The sequence below is a fragment of the Diachasmimorpha longicaudata genome, chromosome 1 (assembly GCF_034640455.1).
Source record: "Diachasmimorpha longicaudata isolate KC_UGA_2023 chromosome 1, iyDiaLong2, whole genome shotgun sequence".
Classification (NCBI taxonomy): Eukaryota; Metazoa; Arthropoda; class Insecta; order Hymenoptera; family Braconidae; genus Diachasmimorpha; species Diachasmimorpha longicaudata.
Genome location: NC_087225.1, coordinates 5005540 through 5029338, shown reverse-complemented (window position 1 = coordinate 5029338; position 23799 = coordinate 5005540). Strand labels below are relative to the sequence as shown.

The 23799-nt window shown below is 36.8% G+C and overlaps 2 protein-coding genes and 4 long non-coding RNA genes across 10 annotated transcripts; 3 read left to right on the top strand and 3 right to left on the bottom strand.

The window, feature by feature from the left end:
* The first annotated feature begins 79 nt into the window (after window positions 1-79).
* LOC135165288 (uncharacterized) lies at window positions 80-3957 on the top strand. Its single transcript, XR_010299479.1, has 2 exons — window positions 80-325; window positions 1166-3957. It is a non-coding gene; the product is annotated as an uncharacterized LOC135165288 (long non-coding RNA).
* On the bottom strand, window positions 3264-4514 carry LOC135165270 (uncharacterized). The gene is made up of 2 exons (XR_010299475.1): window positions 4191-4514; window positions 3264-4118 (listed from the first exon to the last, which is right to left on the bottom strand). It is a non-coding gene; the product is annotated as an uncharacterized LOC135165270 (long non-coding RNA).
* Window positions 4515-4567: 53 nt separating this feature from the next.
* LOC135165260 (uncharacterized) lies at window positions 4568-6170 on the top strand. Of its 3 annotated transcripts, XR_010299470.1 has the most exons (4): window positions 4572-4784; window positions 4855-4951; window positions 5133-5243; window positions 5316-6170. It is a non-coding gene; the product is annotated as an uncharacterized LOC135165260 (long non-coding RNA). The 3 variants fall into 3 exon arrangements; XR_010299474.1 differs by having other exon boundaries at window positions 4568-4784; window positions 4870-5243; XR_010299469.1 differs by having other exon boundaries at window positions 4570-4784; window positions 4855-5243.
* Window positions 5477-11991, bottom strand: LOC135165291 (uncharacterized). Of its 2 annotated transcripts, none has more exons than XR_010299481.1 (2): window positions 11801-11991; window positions 5477-7114 (listed from the first exon to the last, which is right to left on the bottom strand). It is a non-coding gene; the product is annotated as an uncharacterized LOC135165291 (long non-coding RNA). The 2 variants fall into 2 exon arrangements; XR_010299480.1 differs by lacking the exon at window positions 11801-11991 and adding an exon at window positions 7211-9003.
* A 944-nt stretch (window positions 11992-12935) lies between these two features.
* Window positions 12936-16068, top strand: Gen (XPG-like endonuclease). The gene is made up of 6 exons (XM_064126333.1): window positions 12936-13122; window positions 13382-13664; window positions 13871-14148; window positions 14223-14264; window positions 14748-14889; window positions 14959-16068. The coding sequence occupies exons 1-6, from the start codon at window positions 12962-12964 to the stop codon at window positions 15874-15876; spliced, it is 1824 nt and encodes a 607-aa protein (XP_063982403.1). The 5' UTR covers window positions 12936-12961; the 3' UTR covers window positions 15877-16068.
* A 1597-nt stretch (window positions 16069-17665) lies between these two features.
* LOC135165253 (uncharacterized) lies at window positions 17666-22535 on the bottom strand. 2 transcript variants are annotated; one of them, XM_064126378.1, is made up of 5 exons: window positions 21864-22535; window positions 21511-21758; window positions 20831-20905; window positions 20513-20771; window positions 17666-19668 (listed from the first exon to the last, which is right to left on the bottom strand). In XM_064126378.1, the coding sequence occupies exons 1-5, from the start codon at window positions 22021-22023 to the stop codon at window positions 19553-19555; spliced, it is 858 nt and encodes a 285-aa protein (XP_063982448.1). In that variant the 5' UTR covers window positions 22024-22535; the 3' UTR covers window positions 17666-19552. The 2 variants fall into 2 exon arrangements, with proteins under 2 accessions (XP_063982448.1, XP_063982438.1); XM_064126368.1 differs by having other exon boundaries at window positions 17666-19674; window positions 21864-22496.
* Window positions 22536-23799: the final 1264 nt, after the last annotated feature.

The window sequence follows — 23799 nt, the reverse complement described above, 5'->3', positions numbered from 1 at the left end:
TTTTTAACAATCAATCGAAAATTGCATAATTTTGAACCACGTTTTAACGCTCGTGACGTCATCAGGCGGTAACTCCGGGTTGTTATTGCAGCCGCTAGATGGCAGCACTAATGTTTTTCTAAACGTCAGCCGGTGTCAACAAACAGTAGAGGTTATATTGTTGAATATAAATAAATAGCAGTGTTAACGTGAAGTTAATTTCTTTGGTGCTGTCAAAAATGAGACCGACAATGGAAGCGAATTTTGATAAAGCGTCTTCCCAGAATCTACCAAAAGTGGACGTTGAAATGCTCGCAGTTCTTTTAATATTAAAACTACCACGGGGGTGAAATTGATTTGTTTGACATTTCTTATAATTATAACTCATTTCAAGCACATTTTGTTTCTCAAAATTTTATACGAATTCTTCTAAGACATACAAATAATCAATTCTGGAAAACAGTTTTCTTTTTTTTTATTATAATACTAATAATATATATTTTCTTTGGTGTTACATTTCAGTTTTACACCTCCTCCTTTCTTAATCCATTATTACACTATATAATCTCTCTTTTTAAAATTATAATAGTAATAATAATAATACTCATAATAATAATGTTGTTATCCTCTGATTCTTTGGGACGGGATGGTTTCTATTATACCATCGTACCGTACCATGTTTCGATCCTATACCCTGTTAACACATTATAATAACATACTATCTTCGCGAGTCCTGCCCGCGGTCCCCCTACCCCAGTTAGTTCTTAATTTTAAAAATTTCAGTCTTCCCCTTTCCTCCTAGCACTCACTCCTATATTTTTCTTGTTGGATCAGTATTTTCTCGATTTCGACCAACCTTGTGCACCATGCCCCAGTCGGGTTGTTCCTCAAGATGTCCACCAGCGCTTCCAGTCTGTTTTCGCCCTCTTTTTCTTTCCCCCAGTTCTTCCACCAAATGCAACTTTCCTCTCCCATTCTCCCCTGGATACTTTCACAGATCGTTACATGTTCTAGTGTTTCCATTTCCTTTCTACAAGCTCTGCATCTTTGGTCTTTCAATCCTTTCTTCTCTTCTCTCGTTACATTGCCGCACCTCCATCTTGCCCACTCTGTCTTTTGCCATGCCTTTAGTTTTTTGTATCTCCAATAGCTTTGTAATTCTGTGTCTCCTTTAATCTCCCGATAGATTTGCAGAAGCTCTCTTTTTTTTATTATTATGTTGTAAAAAAGTATGCAGTATTCCTACATATACCGAGATGGGTCATTTCAACCCCGCACGGAACAAGGTTTTCGGTGCTGTTCTATTGTAACGTGGAAATAAAACTAATAACTAAAAGAACTTCCCTAGTTGGCACTATAAGACAAAACAAGAGAGAACTACCTAAACTTGCAACATCAAAAAAGGATAACATGTCTCGCTTCTCGACAGTACTTCATAAAACAGATGTACTCTGACCATCTATAAGATAACCAAATAAAAAAGTATTACTGCATAGTTCAAAACATAAGTCAGTGAAAATTGAAAAAGATGAAAAACGTTTACCTGAAACGATTACATTTTATAACAATATCAAATTTGGCGTAGATGTACGGATCAAATGGCTCGGAAATATACTGTGAAAGCTGGATCCCGAAGATGGCCATTACAAATGTTTTACAATATTTTAGATCTTGCCGGAATAAATGCATGGATATTATATAAGGAAAGAACAGGAGAAAATATTTCAAGAAAAGAAATTCCCGTTATCCGAAAAACTTGCAATTGACTACAAAGAGCTAACCGGTAGATCTACAGATCAAGTAGAAGGAATATCATCATCTATATCGTCACAAAATCAGACACATATTTCGATGAAACGTAAACGGTGTTAAATAGCACATTGTACTAATAATAAAACGAATAAAATTTATGGTACATGCCATAAACGAACCTGTGGTAAATGATCTTCTAAAATATCTGTAACTTGCCAAAAATTTTCTTCAACTTTTATCCATAATTATTTAAAAAATTACTGCTATTATATTACTATTATTAAAAGATTATATTTAAGGTTTGTTCAGAAAATTACCAAATATATAAAAACGTAAAAATTGCTGTCTTTTTTTATATATCTTTTAGTAACTTAAGAAACAGGTCATTTTGACCCATCCGGTAGAAGTAGGTATACGTCAATCGTCGGTAGTTCTAGTGTTAAAATCAAATTTGTATCAGAGTGCGGAAAACGGAGGTGTCAAAGCCGGCAGGCACGTTTCGAGGATTAAATAACTCATTGCTAAAAATACTAAAAATGTAATTATACGTTCAAATAATCAATTCATTTTAATTTTAATTTACTTCAGAGCAACTCGCCCCACTTATGGAGATGCGGCAGTCGGTTGGGTTCAGGTACATCGTGATTCAGGGTTATGCACTATTAAAGCACGAGTATGTCCGGAACACAAAATTCGCGATACAGAATAATACAACGAGAAATTGAGGAAGATAAACAAAATCATCTTGTTGAATTTTTCAAACCTAGGGCCAGTTGGGAAAAAATCTCACTCCATCATTTAGCCTCGAGTTATTCTGGAAATCGTCTTGACATCGATGAATTTTTTAACTATTGTCAGAACAGTTATACATATGAAGACTGTGCGGCAGTTGCTAATCGCACGAAAGATCAGAGTGAATCCCCGATTTGGTATGAGATGAGATATGGCCCGAATCACAGCCTCAATTCTGTACGAGACCTGTCGTTGTCGTACAACAGAAGGAGCGCTCTTCAGAAAAATCATAGGAGGAAAAATGATCGAGACTGATGCAATGGCGAGGGGGAGAGAATTGGAAGCAGATGTCATCAAGATTGTAGAAAAGTTAATCGGAGAGAAAGGATCAAAATCTGGCTTATTATTATCGCCTATGTACCCATGGTTTGGAGCATCACCCGATGGTGTAACAAAAACTGCTGTCATTGAAGTCAAGTGCCCGATGAAAGTCGATACTGTCTACAATTATTATTCCAACAACACCGTAAATCCTAAATTTCGAGCACAAATGCAGTTGAAAATGTTTTTTGCAGGGAAACAGAAAGCGAAATTTTGCATCGCTGATCCACGTTTTCCCATAATAAAACGTATAACTATCATCGAGGAAGAGTTGGACCCTCATTTGACCAACACGTTAATTCAGCAGGCCTCAGCATTTTGGGAATCAGCCATTCTGCCAGCTTTGATGGACTCAACATAACCCGGAAGAATTAAAAAATTTATTGTTGTATGGGAATAAAATCAATAATGGTTGAAAATTGAAACTATAATGCATTAATTTATTAAAAATACATCGGTATACATATCTCAATGAGTCTAAATTTTTGTAATCAACATGTTATTATTTTGCTTTGTAAGTTTACGAATGCAGCGGCCACCTGTACTATATCCTCCATCAGATGGATTAAGTTGTGATCGACCGTAACATGTGGTTGCAACATTTTAAATTCTCTCAGGCGTCTGATCACTCTCTCTACGTGGATTCTTACACTGGCAATTTCTGTCGTTTTTAAGACTTCCTCTTTGGTAGGTTTCACATCTGTTTGGACCGAAGAAGGTCGCAGAAGTTTACAGTTTTTTTTTTGGTGTAACTAGGATTCGATTTGTTTAAATCCTCTATCTGCGAGAATAGATGACCCAGAAGGGAGAACCGATAAATATCCAGAATTTTTGACAATTTTTATGTCCCTGGAGTGACCGCCAAATCCACAGGAGATGAAATTAATCAATTCATCAGGAGTTATGGATATCAGATATTTACAAAAATTACACTTCTTATAGTCTGACCATGTTGCAGCCTGGTGTACTACATGAGTTAAATGTTTTATTTGAATTTCGAAACAATTTTTATGTCAAAATTAAACGAAATGACATGATTATTTAATGGTTTAACTTGAAAATTCCCAAATAAAAAAAAAAAAGGCCCACTGGATAAGCCCACTGGATGAAAAATCTCATTCCAAATTTCTACAGGACGTCTATCGTCACTGTGAAATTCATATTGAATATATTGAACTGTGACATCAATTAATAACAGATGCTCACATCATAGTACATCGGGAAGACGACGGATTGAGCATATGGTAAAGTAGCTGATCTTCTATCGGGCTCAGCTGAGGAATAGAAAAAAAGCATTAATATTCCTGTTGCACGACTCGCGACAAATTTATGCAATAATGTCTCACCAGTTTCCAAGTCATTGCGAGCAACTACTGTACGTTGTTCTGGAATGTCGACAATATTTTTTTCCTCAGCCTTCAGTTCCTCCCGTTCCAAAATGGGTTTTGATTCATCACCTAGGGAGAAGCACAACTCAACATCCATTGCAATTATAATAAATTTAACGTCTTCCATTCCACAATTATCAGGCAATGAATTTAGCGCATTGTTTGAATCATTCCTGAACCAATCAGTTTTAATCCATATTAAAGAACTTCTCCTTTAATAATTCTTTGGCTTGTGTGAGTGTTTACTTACCTCGACAATCTCCGCGAGCTCTGACGCCTCGGCCTCTCTGAATTTACTGATCTGGAACGTCTTATGACGATGCAGAACGGCCGCCGTCCTTCATTCGCCGTACGGCGGATTGGATGTATGTGTTGAGTGGTCAACATCATGGAAGAATTAAAATTAACTATTTTTTAATGTTGTTGGCCTTCATCTTTCACTAGAAGAGGGATCAAAGCCAATTTTTGATCGCGAAGAACTGAAAATAAGCGAATGCAGTACAGATGAGGCTCCGGAACGACGAACAATTCTGCGTCATGAACCTAAAACAGGTAAAATTATCAAACATTGTGGATTGTAATTCACCTCATATCAATAACGATATTTCTAATGAACTTTCAGCTTTTCATTCTTCAGGTAAAAAGGAATCATCGAAAAGACGTTCCAGATCAGTAAATTCAGAGAGGCCGAGGCGTCAGAGCTCGCGGAGATTGTCGAGGTAAGTAAACACTCACACAAGCCAAAGAATTATTAAAGGAGAAGTTCTTTAATATGGATTAAAACTGATTGGTTCAGGAATGATTCAAACAATGCGCTAAATTCATTGCCTGATAATTGTGGAATGGAAGACGTTAAATTTATTATAATTGCAATGGATGTTGAGTTGTGCTTCTCCCTAGGTGATGAATCAAAACCCATTTTGGAACGGGAGGAACTGAAGGCTGAGGAAAAAAATATTGTCGACATTCCAGAACAACGTACAGTAGTTGCTCGCAATGACTTGGAAACTGGTGAGACATTATTGCATAAATTTGTCGCGAGTCGTGCAACAGGAATATTAATGCTTTTTTTCTATTCCTCAGCTGAGCCCGATAGAAGATCAGCTACTTTACCATATGCTCAATCCGTCGTCTTCCCGATGTACTATGATGTGAGCATCTGTTATTAATTGATGTCACAGTTCAATATATTCAATATGAATTTCACAGTGACGATAGACGTCCTGTAGAAATTTGGAATGAGATTTTTCATCCAGTGGGCTTATCCAGTGGGCCTTTTTTTTTTTTATTTGGGAATTTTCAAGTTAAACCATTAAATAATCATGTCATTTCGTTTAATTTTGACATAAAAATTGTTTCGAAATTCAAATAAAACATTTAACTCATGTAGTACACCAGGCTGCAACATGGTCAGACTATAAGAAGTGTAATTTTTGTAAATATCTGATATCCATAACTCCTGATGAATTGATTAATTTCATCTCCTGTGGATTTGGCGGTCACTCCAGGGACATAAAAATTGTCAAAAATTCTGGATATTTATCGGTTCTCCCTTCTGGGTCATCTATTCTCGCAGATAGAGGATTTAAACAAATCGAATCCTAGTTACACCAAAAAAAAAACTGTAAACTTCTGCGACCTTCTTCGGTCCAAACAGATGTGAAACCTACCAAAGAGGAAGTCTTAAAAACGACAGAAATTGCCAGTGTAAGAATCCACGTAGAGAGAGTGATCAGACGCCTGAGAGAATTTAAAATGTTGCAACCACATGTTACGGTCGATCACAACTTAATCCATCTGATGGAGGATATAGTACAGGTGGCCGCTGCATTCGTAAACTTACAAAGCAAAATAATAACATGTTGATTACAAAAATTTAGACTCATTGAGATATGTATACCGATGTATTTTTAATAAATTAATGCATTATAGTTTCAATTTTCAACCATTATTGATTTTATTCCCATACAACAATAAATTTTTTAATTCTTCCGGGTTATGTTGAGTCCATCAAAGCTGGCAGAATGGCTGATTCCCAAAATGCTGAGGCCTGCTGAATTAACGTGTTGGTCAAATGAGGGTCCAACTCTTCCTCGATGATAGTTATACGTTTTATTATGGGAAAACGTGGATCAGCGATGCAAAATTTCGCTTTCTGTTTCCCTGCAAAAAACATTTTCAACTGCATTTGTGCTCGAAATTTAGGATTTACGGTGTTGTTGGAATAATAATTGTAGACAGTATCGACTTTCATCGGGCACTTGACTTCAATGACAGCAGTTTTTGTTACACCATCGGGTGATGCTCCAAACCATGGGTACATAGGCGATAATAATAAGCCAGATTTTGATCCTTTCTCTCCGATTAACTTTTCTACAATCTTGATGACATCTGCTTCCAATTCTCTCCCCCTCGCCATTGCATCAGTCTCGATCATTTTTCCTCCTATGATTTTTCTGAAGAGCGCTCCTTCTGTTGTACGACAACGACAGGTCTCGTACAGAATTGAGGCTGTGATTCGGGCCATATCTCATCTCATACCAAATCGGGGATTCACTCTGATCTTTCGTGCGATTAGCAACTGCCGCACAGTCTTCATATGTATAACTGTTCTGACAATAGTTAAAAAATTCATCGATGTCAAGACGATTTCCAGAATAACTCGAGGCTAAATGATGGAGTGAGATTTTTTCCCAACTGGCCCTAGGTTTGAAAAATTCAACAAGATGATTTTGTTTATCTTCCTCAATTTCTCGTTGTATTATTCTGTATCGCGAATTTTGTGTTCCGGACATACTCGTGCTTTAATAGTGCATAACCCTGAATCACGATGTACCTGAACCCAACCGACTGCCGCATCTCCATAAGTGGGGCGAGTTGCTCTGAAGTAAATTAAAATTAAAATGAATTGATTATTTGAACGTATAATTACATTTTTAGTATTTTTAGCAATGAGTTATTTAATCCTCGAAACGTGCCTGCCGGCTTTGACACCTCCGTTTTCCGCACTCTGATACAAATTTGATTTTAACACTAGAACTACCGACGATTGACGTATACCTACTTCTACCGGATGGGTCAAAATGACCTGTTTCTTAAGTTACTAAAAGATATATAAAAAAAGACAGCAATTTTTACGTTTTTATATATTTGGTAATTTTCTGAACAAACCTTAAATATAATCTTTTAATAATAGTAATATAATAGCAGTAATTTTTTAAATAATTATGGATAAAAGTTGAAGAAAATTTTTGGCAAGTTACAGATATTTTAGAAGATCATTTACCACAGGCTCGTTTATGGCATGTACCATAAATTTTATTCGTTTTATTATTAGTACAATGTGCTATTTAACACCGTTTACGTTTCATCGAAATATGTGTCTGATTTTGTGACGATATAGATGATGATATTCCTTCTACTTGATCTGTAGATCTACCGGTTAGCTCTTTGTAGTCAATTGCAAGTTTTTCGGATAACGGGAATTTCTTTTCTTGAAATATTTTCTCCTGTTCTTTCCTTATATAATATCCATGCATTTATTCCGGCAAGATCTAAAATATTGTAAAACATTTGTAATGGCCATCTTCGGGATCCAGCTTTCACAGTATATTTCCGAGCCATTTGATCCGTACATCTACGCCAAATTTGATATTGTTATAAAATGTAATCGTTTCAGGTAAACGTTTTTCATCTTTTTCAATTTTCACTGACTTATGTTTTGAACTATGCAGTAATACTTTTTTATTTGGTTATCTTATAGATGGTCAGAGTACATCTGTTTTATGAAGTACTGTCGAGAAGCGAGACATGTGATCCTTTTTTGATGTTGCAAGTTTAGGTAGTTCTCTCTTGTTTTGTCTTATAGTGCCAACTAGGGAAGTTCTTTTAGTTATTAGTTTTATTTCCACGTTACAATAGAACAGCACCGAAAACCTTGTTCCGTGCGGGGTTGAAATGACCCATCTCGGTATATGTAGGTATACTGCATACTTTTTTACAACTGTTACATCCGTCGAAATAAATTCTTTAAATTCCTTCTAAGTAATTGAGGGTAGAAATTCTATTAAATAGGGTTCATTTATTGGGAAGACCCAAAGGCCAGCCCAAATAATAAATACTAGAGAAAATTTTCCAGACGGATTTTTCTTCGGAAAATCCGTCGTAAAAAGTAATAAAGTTAAGTCTGTCATGCTGAAGGCATCTTGAGTGCATGCCCAGTTTATTTCCCTCATTTTAAAATTTAAACTTCCCGTGTCAAATGGGACAAATGCATTAAGGGAACTTAAGCCCTTTCTGTTTATTACTTATTTTACCGTGGGGTCTGTTTGCTGTTAAGGCCCAGACTCTTGTAAAACCGAATTCGAGTTTCCGTCCCATTACAAATTTTATGGAGGTTCTATGAGTTCTCTTCGTAACGAGAAGTCATACATCCCTCTTGACAATTTTAAAATGTTTAGAAAAATATTCTTTCAACTTAATAATTTTGATATAGAATAATTACAATTTTTTCTACGATCATGACAATATAAAAAACTCGTTGTTAGGACAATCCTAACTTATCTCGAATTGAAAAATAATTCGAAAGAAGATTTTATAAAACCTGAGTTACTAATCTTATTATAAACCGAATCGAAAAATTATTCAACATTTCTTTTTATCTTAAATAGTTTTTATTTTAAATTGTTAATTTTAAATTGCTAATTTTAAATTGTTAATATTTAACCTATCCAATTATTATTTATCTTAAAGAGAATTGTGGAGGAAGAAAATGGTACCTCCCGAAACAATTCTCATTTGCGGTCGAGAGAGGGGCAGCCCGCCCACACTCTCGACACTTCAATGTACAGGGGTTGGAGTTAACCCTGACACATTGAGACTATAGAGTAGGGAAGGCAAAATTTGGGCCCAAGGTCATCAATCATTGGTCCCCTGAATTATTCCTTCCATGCCTCTGAGGACACACCCTCAGGGAATGAACAAAACTATTTTGCGTATCATTTTGTTCCTCAGTGTGTATTCCTCCGTTTCGTTTAACTAATTTTCAAGTTAGTATTTTCTTTCAGTCCTCCGAGACTATTTCTGTTTTTGTCTTTCGTGACATTTATAAGTCTTTCGTGACTTCTATTTCAATTTTATATTATTCAATTCTTTTGAGACTTTTCTCTTTTCTAAAATTACAATAAATTCGTTTATATATATATATATATACAGGGTGTCCCAGAATTGCACGTCCAAACTTTAAACTTAAGTTGGGGGTGAAATTCTGGATCGAAAAGTCCTGAGCGACTTTTTGATCAGATGCACCCTCTTCAAGTTATTGAGGGTTGAAGTTGGACGAATCAGGGCCGTGGAATACCCAGTCGCACGTCGGTGAGAAAAACATGCGAGTGTAGTGGTGTCCCCACCATACCGTACTACTCCCCTGCAGCGGCAGAAAGAGATGACTGATGGCGGAGGGCAAGAGGAAGGGGAGGGGAAATAAAAAAAATGAACACCCGCCCGCTACATAATAGTAGATTATGACATGAGGACGATAGGTGGAGGATTGTGAGAAGTGTGAAGTTTGCAGCACGAGGCGTGACAAGTCGCAGTCGAGGTGAGCCAGAGGCTTCGCCCCCCCCCCCCCCAGGGAAAAACAGAAATAGACTTAATTAAAAAAAAATTATTCTTTAGAAAAATACATAAACAATATCAACTAAAGAAAACGAATCTTAACGTTTTGCTTAGGTTCTATTGTCCATGGTTGTGTTCATCGAAAGAAGAAATCATACGATTGCAAAATTTATTCACCAAAAAACATTTTATAATTTGTATCAATTTAATTTTATAAAATTTTATAATATTAAAGCATTATTAATCTTTTAGTATTTCGATTAAGGTTCGTTTTCTTTAATTTATCTTGTTTATGTATTTTTCCAAAGAATAATTTTTTTTTAATTAAGTCTATTTCTGTTTTTCCCTGGGGGGGGGGGGCGAAGCCTCCGGCTCACCTCGACTGCGACTTGTCACGCCTCGTGCTGCAAACTTCACACTTCTCACAATCCTCCACCTATCGTCCTCATGTCATAATCTACTATTATGTAGCGGGCGGGTGTTCATTTTTTTTATTTCCCCTCCCCTTCCTCTTGCCCTCCGCCATCAGTCATCTCTTTCTGCCGCTGCAGGGGAGTAGTACGGTATGGTGGGGACACCACTACACTCGCATGTTTTTCTCACCGACGTGCGACTGGGTATTCCACGGCCCTGATTCGTCCAACTTCAACCCTCAATAACTTGAAGAGGGTGCATCTGATCAAAAAGTCGCTCAGGACTTTTCGATCCAGAATTTCACCCCCAACTTAAGTTTAAAGTTTGGACGTGCAATTCTGGGACACCCTGTATATATATATCGCGGATAAACTGTATTCTTTTGTAACCTACCAAGTAAGTGGAAATAGTGTTTAATTAAATTGTGTAGGAAACCAGTCTGAAGCGAAGCAGAGACACGTCCCTTGTAAGTTATTTGTTAAAATATTTCTGTGTGTTTTACTTTTAAAATATAGACTCTTCGGAGTCAATTAAATTAAAATCCTCGACAATTTGTTTTCTATTTTAATCCCTATCCAGTGGGTTGGTTTTTATATTTGGGAAATTCCAGTTAAACTATTAAATAGCTATGTCATTTCGTTTAATTTTGACATAACACAACATAATAATAAAAAAAAAGAGAGCTTCTGCAAATAGTATCGGGAGATTAAAGGAGACACAGAATTACAAAGCTATTGGAGAGACAAAAAACTAAAGGCATGGCAAATACAGAGTGGGCAAGACGGAGGTGCGGCAATGTAACGAGAGAAGGGAAGAAAGGATTCAAAGACCAAAGATGCAGAGCTTGTAGAAAGGAAATGGAAACACTAGAACATGTAACGATCTGTGAAAGTATCCAGGGGAGAATGGGAGAGGAAAGTTGCATTTGGTGGAAGAACTGGGGGAAAGAAAAAGAGGGCGAAAACAGACTGGAAGCGCTGGTGGACATCTTGAGGAACAACCCGACTGGGGCATGGTGCACAAAGTTGGTCGAAATCGAAAAAATACTGATCCTACAAGAAAAATATAGGAGTGAGTACTAGGAGGAAAGGGGAAGACTGAAATTTTTTTAATTAAGAACTAACTGTGGCGAGGGGGACCGCGGGCAGAACTCGCGAAGATAGTATGTTATTATAATGTGTTAACAGGGTATAGGATCGAAACATGGTACGGTACGATGGTATAATAGAAACCATCCCATCCCAAAGAATCAGAGGATAACAACATTATTATTATGAGTATTATTATTATTATTACTATTATAATTTTAAAAAGAGAGATTATATAGTGTAATAATGGAGTAAGAAAGGAGGAGGTGTAAAACTGAAATGTAACACCAAAGAAAATATATATTATTAGTATTATATTAAAAAAAAAGAAAACTGTTTTCCAGAATTGATTATTTGTATGTCTTAGAAAAATTCGTATCGAATTTTGAGAAACAAAATGTGCTTGAAATGAGTAATAATTATAAGAAATGTCAAACAAGTCAATTTCACCCCCGTGGTAGTTCTAATATTAAAAGAACTGCGAGCATTTCAACGTCCACTTTTGGTAGATTCTGAGAAGACGCTTTATGAAAATTCGCTTCCATTGTCGGTCTCATTTTTGACAGCACCAAAGAAATTAACTTCACGTTAAAACTGCTATTTATTTATATTCAACAATATAACCTCTACTGTTTGTTGACACCGGCTGACGTTTAGAAAAACATTAGTGCTGCCATCTAGCGGCTGCAATAATAACCCGGAGTTACCGCCTGATGACGTCACGAGCGTTAAAACGTGGTTCAAAATTATGCATTTTTCGATTGATTGTAAAAAAAACTGCAATGATTTAGAATGCATTTTTCATTGGAGAGTATTCCATAGGCCTTAAACTATTTATTAATACATTTATTTCTCGAATCCGGACCGCATGCAAGTTCCCTATTATATCCGCTACACATAGCGTACCAATTCGCAACCCATTAAACTTATTCTTTCAGGACATCAATAATTGTTTGTAATTCACGACGTCACCAGGGACTTGATTGGGCACGATTTCCGGAAATGAACAAAAATATTTCGATAGGGAGGGATTATGTTTCATGCAGGCCCCAAGTAACTGAATCTTTCTCTGGAGAAGTATCTGGGATGATTATAATGGGAATTTCCTCCGTATCTTCTGGGCGATCTTCAGTATGACCAGCAGGCTCCGAAACAGATCCATCAAGAGTAGCGGCTCCAAGGACATCAGACTCAGGTTGAGGATCTGAACCCAAGTATTCTTATAGGAACATTCCAAGTATGAACCAGGCGAAAGTCTGATTTTGCTGATCTTGTTGTATTAAATAGTCATAAGAAATTCACTTAGAGTTACTTTTAATAGTAAATTTGAAAAATATTGATTCGACTATTTCATTTAAAGAAAATATTATAGAATGAAATCCCCAACATGTAAATAAAAAATTTGATGCACCCCCATAATGTCACATCATAGACAAACTTAAAATGATGATTATTAATTATCCATAAAGCTACGAACAAAATCAATACATGTACAATGATGTACAAAAGATTTACAATCATGTACATTTGTTAGTTTTTCTTTTTGCAACCCTTAGCCAGCTAAGTACATTGCGGTCTTCTTTAGCTTCAGTTTGACAACAAGAGGACGCGATGGGGGTTAAAGAGTTGTGGAGTATCATCCAGAGCTCTTCTGATACTATTAATCTTGACACGTTGAGAGGCAAGACCATTGCCATTGATTTGGCAGGATGGACGGTAGACAGCCAGTGTCTAAAGGTTGTCAATGCGGTGCACATGAACATATACCTGAGGTAAGTATAAACATTTTTTGAGGTTAGGATTTTCGTTTGATCGCCGAGAAGCGCGGTTTCTTTTTCGATTTTTACGTTACTGACTCAAATTTTTTGAGAGCAATCCGACAAGAATTCTTGGAAGGTTGTGGAGTTTCCTCGGTATTGACAACACTCAGACGGGCCCTGGTGATCCTTGTGATGTTCATGATGGCAAAGCACAAATATTTTCACATTAAATTGGATTTTTTAATGAAGTAAATTTCATATTTTTTTTCAGAAATTTATTCTACAGAACGAAAGCCCTTCTCCTTCAGGGAACAATTCCTGTGTTTGTTTTGGAAGGAAAACCACCTGACTTAAAGAAAAAAGCCATAGGAGAAAGACTGAATATGAGAGAGGGAAAGAGTAAAGATGCTGAAGTTAAAAATTCACGATGTGCACGTCAAGGATTGAACAGAATTCTCAGGGCCTGCGAGAAGATGTTGAAACTCATGGGGTTGACGTGTGTACGAGCACATGGAGAAGCTGAAGCAATGTGTGCATATCTAAACGCAGATGGGGTAAACCGACTGTTTTTAATTTACAAGACCTTTTAAAAGGGCAGTATAAAGGACAAGATGTTTAAAGGTTTAAAGGCATTTCAGATTCCGAGGACTACAGATGAAATGAATTTACTTTTTGTCATAAATTCGCTCTTGATCAGTCAATTCCAATGATCATATCATCAATGTGGTGATTATCTCCTCATGATTCGTTCCTTTTCCAGCTCGTGGACGGCTGTATTACTCAGGATGGTGATTGTTTTTTGTATGGAGCAAGAAAAATATACAGAAATTTTACGATAACTGGGAAATCTGGGACTGGAAATACTGCAGAAGAATACTCAATAGAGAAAATTGAAACTATGTACAAAATAGGTCGGAATAAACTTGTTGCCCTGGCACTGCTCTGTGGGTGCGACTATACACCTGGAGTTAACCTAGTTGGAAAAACAACTGCATTGAAATTTTTCAGTCACTTCCAGGACTCCGAAGTACTCAGAAGGTACAAATCTTCGTTTATATGGCTAGAGGAACTTCCTTAATTTTTGGTAAAAAGCCTCTTTTATTTCATTTCAGGATGAAGAGTTGGAGGTACGACAAGAGCCCAGCACCAACAAAGTGAGCGCCATCTCCATTTATCAACCATATTATTCGTTCATTAATTCAATAGACACAAATTTGATAGCCGAAGTTTACACTATTGGAAGACAATGGATATTTCACGAATTAGTGACTAATAATTTTAAAGAAAAGGAAATACGACTTACGGGTGTTAACTTTGCAAATTTGATAAAATTCCAAATTACGGAGCATCAGGAGGAGGATTCCTTCCATGTTCTTAACATGTTTAAATTTTCAATTCATTGAAACTTGAAAAATATTTCTATTTGAATTTTTCTGATTTCTATCAATTAGTACGAAATAATTCAACTCTAATTCATATTTCGGATAGATTACGAGTAAATTTCAAAGTGTTCAGTGTAGAGCACAATAAGGATAGATAGAAAAGAAATTTTATAAAATTAATATAAAATGTACAAGATAATGGCTCCAATAGCTCGTAGGCATCACTAATAAGAGATATAACATCTTTGCTTGCAGAGAAGAGCAAGCTGTGAAATCAAAATGTATCCTGGTGGATGATTTCCCAAACCAAGAAGTCATAGATGAATTCCTCGTACGAAAGGGTTCTATGCCAACGAGCATTGATAATTGGAAGCGTCCCAACGGCCCTGCGCTAATAGTATGTTAACATCAATTTTATGACAAAAGAAAAATCTTGGAGTCCTTCTGAAATTATAAATATTTTCAGGAGTTTCTCGCGGATAATTTAATTTGGGATGTCTCCTACACTTTCAAACATGTTCTCCCACTCGTTACAAGATGGCAAATCCTTAACTTCATGGATATTCCTCCCGAACTACGCCCAAGTGATCCAGATATTCTCATCCCCGCAGAAATAAAGAAGAAGAAAAAGCCTAGAGCAGTCCTCAGTTTCCAAATCGAGTGGACAATCTCACAAGACAGTAATTATCATCTCGTTTTTCCTGACATGAACGAAAAGTGTCTCGAAGACGCTGAGCTACTCTACACAACAGAAGGCGTGAACTACGTCATGAGATCTTATGACAAGTTGGTCCAAGCATTCGAGGATCTCGAGGCTGCTAAGAAGAAGCCGGCAAAAAAACCAGCAAAGAAGACAGAAGTGAAGAAAAAACCTGAACAGCCTCTGAAACCGAAAACCAAAGGTAACAAAATGGACGGTCCATACAAAAGGATCGATGATTATTTCCAGGAGAGGAAATCTATATCATCCAGACAGAAATCTAGACCAACGAAAATTGTTCAGTCACAAATACCTGATCTTCCGAGTCCAGAGAAACTCACAGAGAACTTTAATTCGAGGCTCGATGGAACTATCAAACAACTTTACGATGAACTGAAAGCTGAGGATTTTGCTAGTGATGTAGAGGTTGATTATGCTGACATGTCCATGGTGATTCGGAAGACATGCAGCCAATCCAACACGATACTTCCGACATTACTCTCACTGCAATCAGACAGATGGCCTTTAGATTGTCTATCAGAAGAGAAAGCTCAACCAAGTCCAGTGAAGGATGATAGAGATGCACAGGAGCTTTCATCTGATGATGATATGATTTACGTAGATCTTCGTGAACGTTTAAAAGGAAAATTCAAACAAAACACACGGAGTGAAGAGGCTGTCTAGAGAATTACTATTAGAACATTTTTACGTAATCATGTTGCCAGTGAGGTTGTACGTGCATTTGATGAATATCCTCTGATTTCTATAAGTGACAGAATTTAAATTAAAAAATTGATATTTAATATAATCATGAGATAATCAATTTGTGTGTCGGACATCAGTAAACTAGTCTAATAAACATTTAAATTAATTAAATACTCACTGCAAATTTTTGTTAATTTCCGTTTAGCTTAATTCGATTTAATTGACGGGAGTGATTGATTTCTCATAAAGCATGTTTAAATATCTAAGATGAAATCCTTGTGAAAGTCATCACTCTTTAATTACTTGAACATGACTGTTTCGTCTCCGACGACTATATTTTTGTTTCTCCTCTAATTGGGTTTTAATTATAATTTATTATCTTCAGAAAGGAGAATTTCTCAATTGCCAGGTATTTTGGAGAGTGAAAGAAGAAAGAGGACGCGAATAAGTGCGATTTTAATCCTTTTTTCTATTCATCTAATCCGGCAATTCCAAAGAGAAGCACGATCTAATAGTTTGGACAAAGCTGCTGGACATCTGCGAAAAACCGTGTTCCCCAAAACTCATCAGCTTTTCACCTTTTTTCAACCCTAAAATCGCGCGAAGACCAGGAACCTTCAAACTCATCAGGTATGGTGGGAAACTCCCCAATTTACTAGCACCCATATGCTGACCACACTTTTAGAAGGAGCTGGCCAGAAATTTATGACTTCACAAATGTCAAATTGCTGTCGTTTTCAAGTCACACCCCTTCTACTCCCACCATCAATCAATCACACCAATGAGTTCGACGATTCTAGGCCCACCAATCAGAGAAACGCCAAATAATTGTTGTATTGCAATTTCCCTCCTCTTTCTTCGGACTCTCTCACGAGGAAAACACAAAAGAGAGTTCAGTTTATTTTTGGAAGTGAAGTTGGAGTGAAGTCTCAAGTTTTTGTATACATTGTAACCAAAAGCCTTATTAAAAAAAAATAGCAAATAGAGTCTTAAGCAACACACTGTCAGTGTCCTGTGATTATTAGTTTCCCTAAACAATTAACTTTATTCTCAGGCAGTTCTTGTTAATCGAGTGACAAACCAACACACGGAGAGACTTTAGAGAAACCTCCCATCTCGAGTGATATTAATTTGTTAGCTGGAGTGTCAGTCATTGTATCAACTCCATCAACCCGGAGTTGATACAATGACTGACACTCGAGCTCCGGGTTGATGGAGTTGATACAATGACTGACCCTGAAAACCGCAAGGAGGAGTGAAGGCTGAATTGTACTGTCATGCCCGTGATGATCCCAAGAATATGTCAAACTAAAATAATCCTTCCTGCATTGCGCTTATTGGAAATAGGTAGCTCATCACAAGATCATTGTTCAGATGAGAAAATCGGACCAGTCTGACTAACGAGCTCCCAAATATAATTGACCCTTCATCTCCCGATATTTATGTCCTCAGTAAAGGTGTAAAGGTCAGAGGATAAATTGTCTAGAGAGTCACAAATAAAGTATTATGTCCGTTATTTGAGCACAATTCCAATAAATGTATACTGGTTTTTAAGAACGAAAATCAGGGTCTTATAATATAATGCAAATAGATCAATATTTTCAGATGTGTTTTTTAAATGATAAATTAGGTTTCAGACTAATTTCACGAGACTGTAGTTCAGTATAAATTAAATGTTCAATGATTGGCACGCAGTGAAATTTCATATTATAATTTATACAAGGAACAATATTTTATGACAACGACAAATTTGAATAAATCCAGTCCGTTGTTTAAGAACACAAATATAGTTTATTGAATATAAAACAAAAAGATCAATATTTAATACAGTGCTGCAACGAGATTCAATAAGGCCTACGGCTTAGTGCCTCTGGAATAACAATTTTGGGTGTTCAACGTTTTACACATCTAAATTAATTTATTTTCTCTTTGTGCGACTCGCTCAAGATCTCAATATTACCATAACAGCGAGAACGTAGGCCCTATGTGTCGTCAACTCGTTAAAATTTGGCCGACTAATAACAACAGAGTGTATAGTCCAATATACATCTAAATAAACTGAATAATTCCATCAAAAATTTTCATCTATCTCCATTTGATTAATTTCCTTTCTCCATCATTCGAATGCTAAATTAGAGTGTTGAATTGTCCATCAACGTATATACATAAACCATCATTTTTACTTAATGTAACTAGTTGTCAATTCTCAAAGGCCAAGTCAATTGGGCAATAATGATTTTTTAAAAACTCTGGTTCAATATTATTACATATCAATTAATGGCTTAACAACTACATTGGTAATTCATCTGTATAAACCCTGCTAATGGTGCCATTCATGTACTCAAACCGTTTTTTCATCATTTCACGCATGAAAAATTTCAATAGAAAAAAATCTAATGATTTTAGCAGGACATTCTACTGGATTTTAATTGAATGTCTGAATAGTTTTTGGTTGACTCTATTCAAATGCTCCGGAGAAATGGATCACTTTAAATAAATCAATAGAATTCGATTTTTTAATGCACATTTTTTCACATATTTCCGATACCACCAAGTTGCCACACAATTTCCAATCTTTTTCTGTGTAATGAGAAGAAAAAAAATAGAATGAATAGAATTCACTTGGTGAATGTGAGCCGCGAACATCCTATAAAAAATAGTTGAATGAAATAAACTGCGTAAAAAATTAATCTTTTTTTACTAAAGAAAAAATTCTCATCAAAAAATCTGGTAAAGTTCGCTAAAAATTAAGAGAAAGTTCAGTAGAAATCCAATGGAATGGTCTAGGGAATCTCGGTAATTTTTCTATTGGTTTTTTCATTCATATTCTAGTAGTTACACATCTTTCCACGTGGAAAAGTTTAATATGACTTTAGTAACATCATATAAACACGGAACTGTTAGTCGAAGCAGAATCCGAATGAAATGACACATTTCACTCGTAAATTTTTCTCCCATCGATTTATCTCGTCTTTACAAATATAATATTGATTTGGAAATACTTCACGGGCTGACTCCCTCACCATGGGGAGTGTCGGATTCTCGTATAATAAGGTAATTTCAATAGCAGCTGTGCCCTACATACATATTGCAAAGTGAGATCTAAAAAAGTCACGGTCGTATTCTTCATTCTCGAATCCGAAAGACGGATCGATAGATGATGTTGATCAATCCTGAAAAGTTCACACGAAGGAAAAAAGTTGAAACAGAATTATAGTCTGAAAATTTGATAAATGCAGGAGTAGTTTCCGGTTTAAGGGTGGCGTTGACTAATTACACCATAAAACATTATTGCAGACACATGAATAATTGATCGATATTGTAAAACTACCCTTACCATATGTGTAGATTTTTTTCTGCAATTGCGAAGAATTTGTTTGTGACAAATGAGAGACATTCGGCACTTGATGCACAATTTTACACACTCGTATCGAAATGTACGCTTTTCCGAATGAATCGCAATTACTCCGAACTGCAATTCCATCCGAAAATGATCTCATGGACAAGCAAAATTTTCGCGTTTCTTGAGATCATTCTTCTTCAACTTTTTTCATCGTGTAAACTATCTTGAGAACACCCGTGTGAATATAATTAATATCATTATGTCCTTCTGATTCTTTTCAAATTTATAAAATTTTTTTTTTTCCTTTTTTATTTATTCCGATGACATTAGTTGAACACTATCGTCAGCGGATCTGTGCAGACGCCGGACTTCCGAGAGGGTCCGAATGGGCGTCGGGTTCAGGAGGGAAAATGAATGTGTGTGACGATCTGTAACTGAGAAAACATTAATGACGATTACCAGGGGATCGATGAAAATGGAATTAATTAAGTGGTAACGAGGGGAAGCGATATCAGTCGATTTCTGTTCGAGATAAGTTATGAACTTAAATCTTCGTGGGGTTCTCGTGACAAAAGAATGGTGTTCACATTTGTTCCCACTACATTCATGATCGTATTTCTCGATATGGAGAGACTTCAGGCGAAAGCCGAAGATCATTTTTTTATTGCAAAATCCGGAGATGGTAGGTTATATTTAAAAATTTTATTTATTCATCAGACGATCGAAAATTTAAGGAAAGGTCTCAAGAATCTTACCATATTAACGATAATATGGAATTCCATTAGATGGATTAGTCATTTATGATTAGTCAGAACTGAATTAGCCGCATAAATCATCACAAAATGATATTTTCTTATAAAAATATTTGGTCAAAAGTGTTGGATTGAATTAGCATAACAAAATATGTTAATAACACATCGAATTCAATGGAATGGTTTGAATCAAAATGAAAATTCTTCTGCCTTAATACAAGGAAAAATCTGGACAGAATGAAATGAGGGAAAACATGTGTAGATTTTCCGCAATAAAATCATTAATTAAAAAATTTGTAAAAAGATCTCATAAACAAAATACGAATAAAAATTAATCAAATTCACCACAATTTTTTAGAGAGCTCTAGGTCCTCCTATTAAATTCGTTCGTACGCGTATCGATCTCATTCAACATTCATCAGGGAGTGAAAAATCGACTTGCATTCTATTAACTTTTAATTTCCATCGACTCCCCCAACTTCACAACTGAATTATTAAATAATCGATAGATAATAGTCACCCCCTCTATGATCGCCGGATGGCTCACTCCTCGATAATTCACTGGTATCGGTAGACCGATCCCTGCAGCAGCCACTGTTCGATGGACTGCTGTTGGAGTACTTGTAGCGTGCCATTGGATCGGCATTAGTGACGGAAGTCATTGGGGGAGTATTATTGAATGGAAAAGCCGGTGTGTGGGGCCACGAGGCGGGTGGTGGGCTGCGCACAAGGTGTTCGTGGACTTGGGCCAGGGTCAGCGGATCGGTATCGCCCAACTCCTTCATAGCAATCAAACAATTAAATGCAAATTTCAATCCGTCGATTCAATTTAACTCACCTGGGACATTAAAATCGCATCATCCGACTCTGACTCCTCAATCGATTCGACCAAACTCTCACGACTAGCTAATACCTGTTTTGTCAGTAATAAAAAATCGCAATGATTTCATTAATGAGGAATTTTTTTGGGTATTGTTGATTAATTGTACTGTTGGCTGAAAATTTGATGAAATTCAACGTTTTTTTCGTAACAAGAAGATTAATTTTGAAGCTGAATTTTTATTTACAGAATAAATATTCAACGTTATTGAATATTAAATTAAATGGAATTTCTTGCAAATAGTGATGGAATTCTTCTGATTTTTATAAATAATTTTCAGTCTTTAGTGATGAAATTCTTTTTAATTTCTTTCCACTAGTTTAATACTTTACTTTAGACTTGAATTCGAATAAATAGAGGGAAACTTAGTGAGTTAACCATGACGTATAAAAATCACTGATTTCTGCACTAAAAACAAAATCAGGTCTACACCCCCTGAATTCTCCTGATTCCCATCCACCCCCCAGAAATAATTTAATTCAAATTAACGGTCCCATCATCTATGCTCCTCACATATTAAATTTTCAACCCCGGAACTCCCCAGAACCTCTCCCAACCAAAATATCCCAAAGTATCCCATAAATTTCCTCGAAAATTCTCCAACAATACAGTTATAACAATAAACCGGTGGTTCGTGCCTGCAAAAATGGATTGTCCTGTCGGCTCAATCGTAACGCCTCCATATCCTGATCTATGTTACGTGTTCTGCCGGGTGTTAGGGTGAGAATTGAATGCGAGGGTGAGGGCTGACACACCGCTGGAGCTACCACTACATCGACAGCTGCGACACTCAGACTAGATGGAATTCTACTTGATACAGAATTCTCACTATCCACCGATGATACTTGACCTCCGACATTGCGACGACAGTTCGTAGATACAACAGCTAGAACAACATCATTATCAATTCATCCAAATGAACTCTCCCCCCAGCATAATCACCTCAATAATCACTGCCAACATTTCACCAACAATTTATATTTATATTTACCAGGAGCCTCAACCCTCGGTGCTCTGTCCATCTCGTCCTCCTCGTCGATCTTCATGCCAAAAACAAATTTCTTACTTCTAAAAATACCGGATAAAAACGCAACGCCCTTGCGCTTGACACGATCGTACCTCTGGGCGTTTTCAGACGACACGTGTATCATAATTAAACAATCACCCCCCGCGGCAAAAAAAAATCCCAATTGATTATTCGATTGAAATAAAATAACAAGCGGTGTATCATCGATGTAGATGATTATCCAGTCTCCCGATGTCGCCGATCCATCGAGGCAACTCCTCGCACTCGCGAGGCACTTCCTCACCTTTAAACCAACTGCATCCAATGTTTTTCACCCATCCACCACCAATGATCTATTATCCCCCAAGTTGTGGAGGTTACTGCACACCGTTTCGACGTTCTGGCCGTACCGGAAAAGGGGGTTGCAAGGTAGGGGAGGAATTGTCTTCTCGGCGCGACGTCAGCCCCCAACCCCCTCACCCAACTGCGCAACTGCAAGAATTACTATCAGAAAAATACAACTTCATCATCGATTCACCGAGCCATTTCGCTACTGCCAGTCTCATTATTCTTTTTCAAAATTCAATTGAGTTGTCATTGCACTCCAAGTCCAATTAGCGGGGTAATTGGTAATTACTGGAGGAGGGGTGGGTAATCGCATGCGTGTGTGCATGTCCTCCCGGCTGGGCCTCGCTGTCTTCCATGACCATAACACTGCAGGAGCTCATCGATCCTCACTTACACCGGTGTTAAGGCGATGTTATGTGTGCTTTCCTCACAATTTTCATCGTCAACGAGGTGGGCTTCGTGCGCTCGGAAAATTGGCGGATATCGATTCACGGGAAAAAGATGAGTTCAGTTCGTTTAGACGGGGAATGGAGGAAATTTCTGTGGTTATTGATTTGAAGGGGAAATCACCTCGAGCCGTGCAACTCTTGTGCGATATTAAAGTTCGATTTTAGGAACTTGAGGGGTGAAAGTACTGATAAATTACTAGTTTCCCTTCCCCAAAATCATAAACCTCGAGGAAGCAATATTGAAAGGAAATCGAAAGTGCGAGAATGGGTCGGGTATGGTATCATCCCTTAAAATTTACACAGACTCCCCCTCACCCCCTCCACACACATATCCAATAGGCTAATTCTAGGTTTTCGCATGATGAACCTATTCTAGACAGTTACCCACGTATTTTCTTACATTTTAGTGCTGACAACATTACGCACTTGGAAATTTATTCAGGAAATTTTCAGCAAAACATCTGCAAATATGGTAATCATTCATTGACACGAAATTTTGGTGTATTTTGACATCGAAAATTAACTGTGTATATAGTTTCTAGATTTTATTTTTAAAAACTCGCCACATTCGGAGTGTGTTAATTTGTCACGAATTAATTTTTACGAATATTCTAATCCTCGTTTTTTGGTACAATCGAAAAATTAAATAGAGCCCATGAGGTCAAACTTCTTGGATGCACGAAGTCCACGTCTCATTATTTACCATCTCCTAAAATATGTAGGTCATTAATATTTTTTATACTCACTGGGGACTATTGTGAACACTGTCTACAATAGACCTGGGGACGATCCCACGAGAAGGTGTTTGCTAGGGATATACCCTCCGATGATGTTATACGTGCATCACCCATAATTTTCCTCGTGGAGGGGTACTTCATACGTTCGAGGAATCGAGGAGTATCGATTGAACGAAAAAGTCGCTTTTTATTCTTTCTGACAGTGAAAGAAAGTTCCAAAACCATGACCTACAGTCTAATTTTTAAATTTATTTACAAAAGTTAATTTATACTCCAAAATACTCTTTCGAGGGTCCACTCATTGTTGTAAGGACTTACAATCGATAATATCCTTTGAAATCCTCCAATCTGCAACTTGTCTGATCCCTTCTAATCTAAAATGGAAAG

What these genes read in the sequence shown, in the direction of transcription:
- LOC135165253 (XM_064126368.1), bottom strand. Translation starts at nt 22,023, where the DNA reads ATGATACACGTGTCGTCTGAAAACGCCCAGAGGTACGATCGTGTCAAG. An exon ending in AGGACAATCCATTTTTGCAG is followed by an intron (nt 20,906 to 21,510) that starts GCACGAACCACC and finishes CTGACAAAACAG; the next exon opens with GTATTAGCTAGTCGTGAGAG. An exon ending in ATGCGATTTTAATGTCCCAG is followed by an intron (nt 20,772 to 20,830) that starts GTGAGTTAAATT and finishes ATTGCTATGAAG; the next exon opens with GAGTTGGGCGATACCGATCC.
- Gen (XM_064126333.1), top strand. Translation starts at nt 12,962, where the DNA reads ATGGGGGTTAAAGAGTTGTGGAGTATCATCCAGAGCTCTTCTGATACT. An exon ending in CATATCTAAACGCAGATGGG is followed by an intron (nt 13,665 to 13,870) that starts GTAAACCGACTG and finishes TTCCTTTTCCAG; the next exon opens with CTCGTGGACGGCTGTATTAC. An exon ending in CCAACGGCCCTGCGCTAATA is followed by an intron (nt 14,890 to 14,958) that starts GTATGTTAACAT and finishes AAATATTTTCAG; the next exon opens with GAGTTTCTCGCGGATAATTT.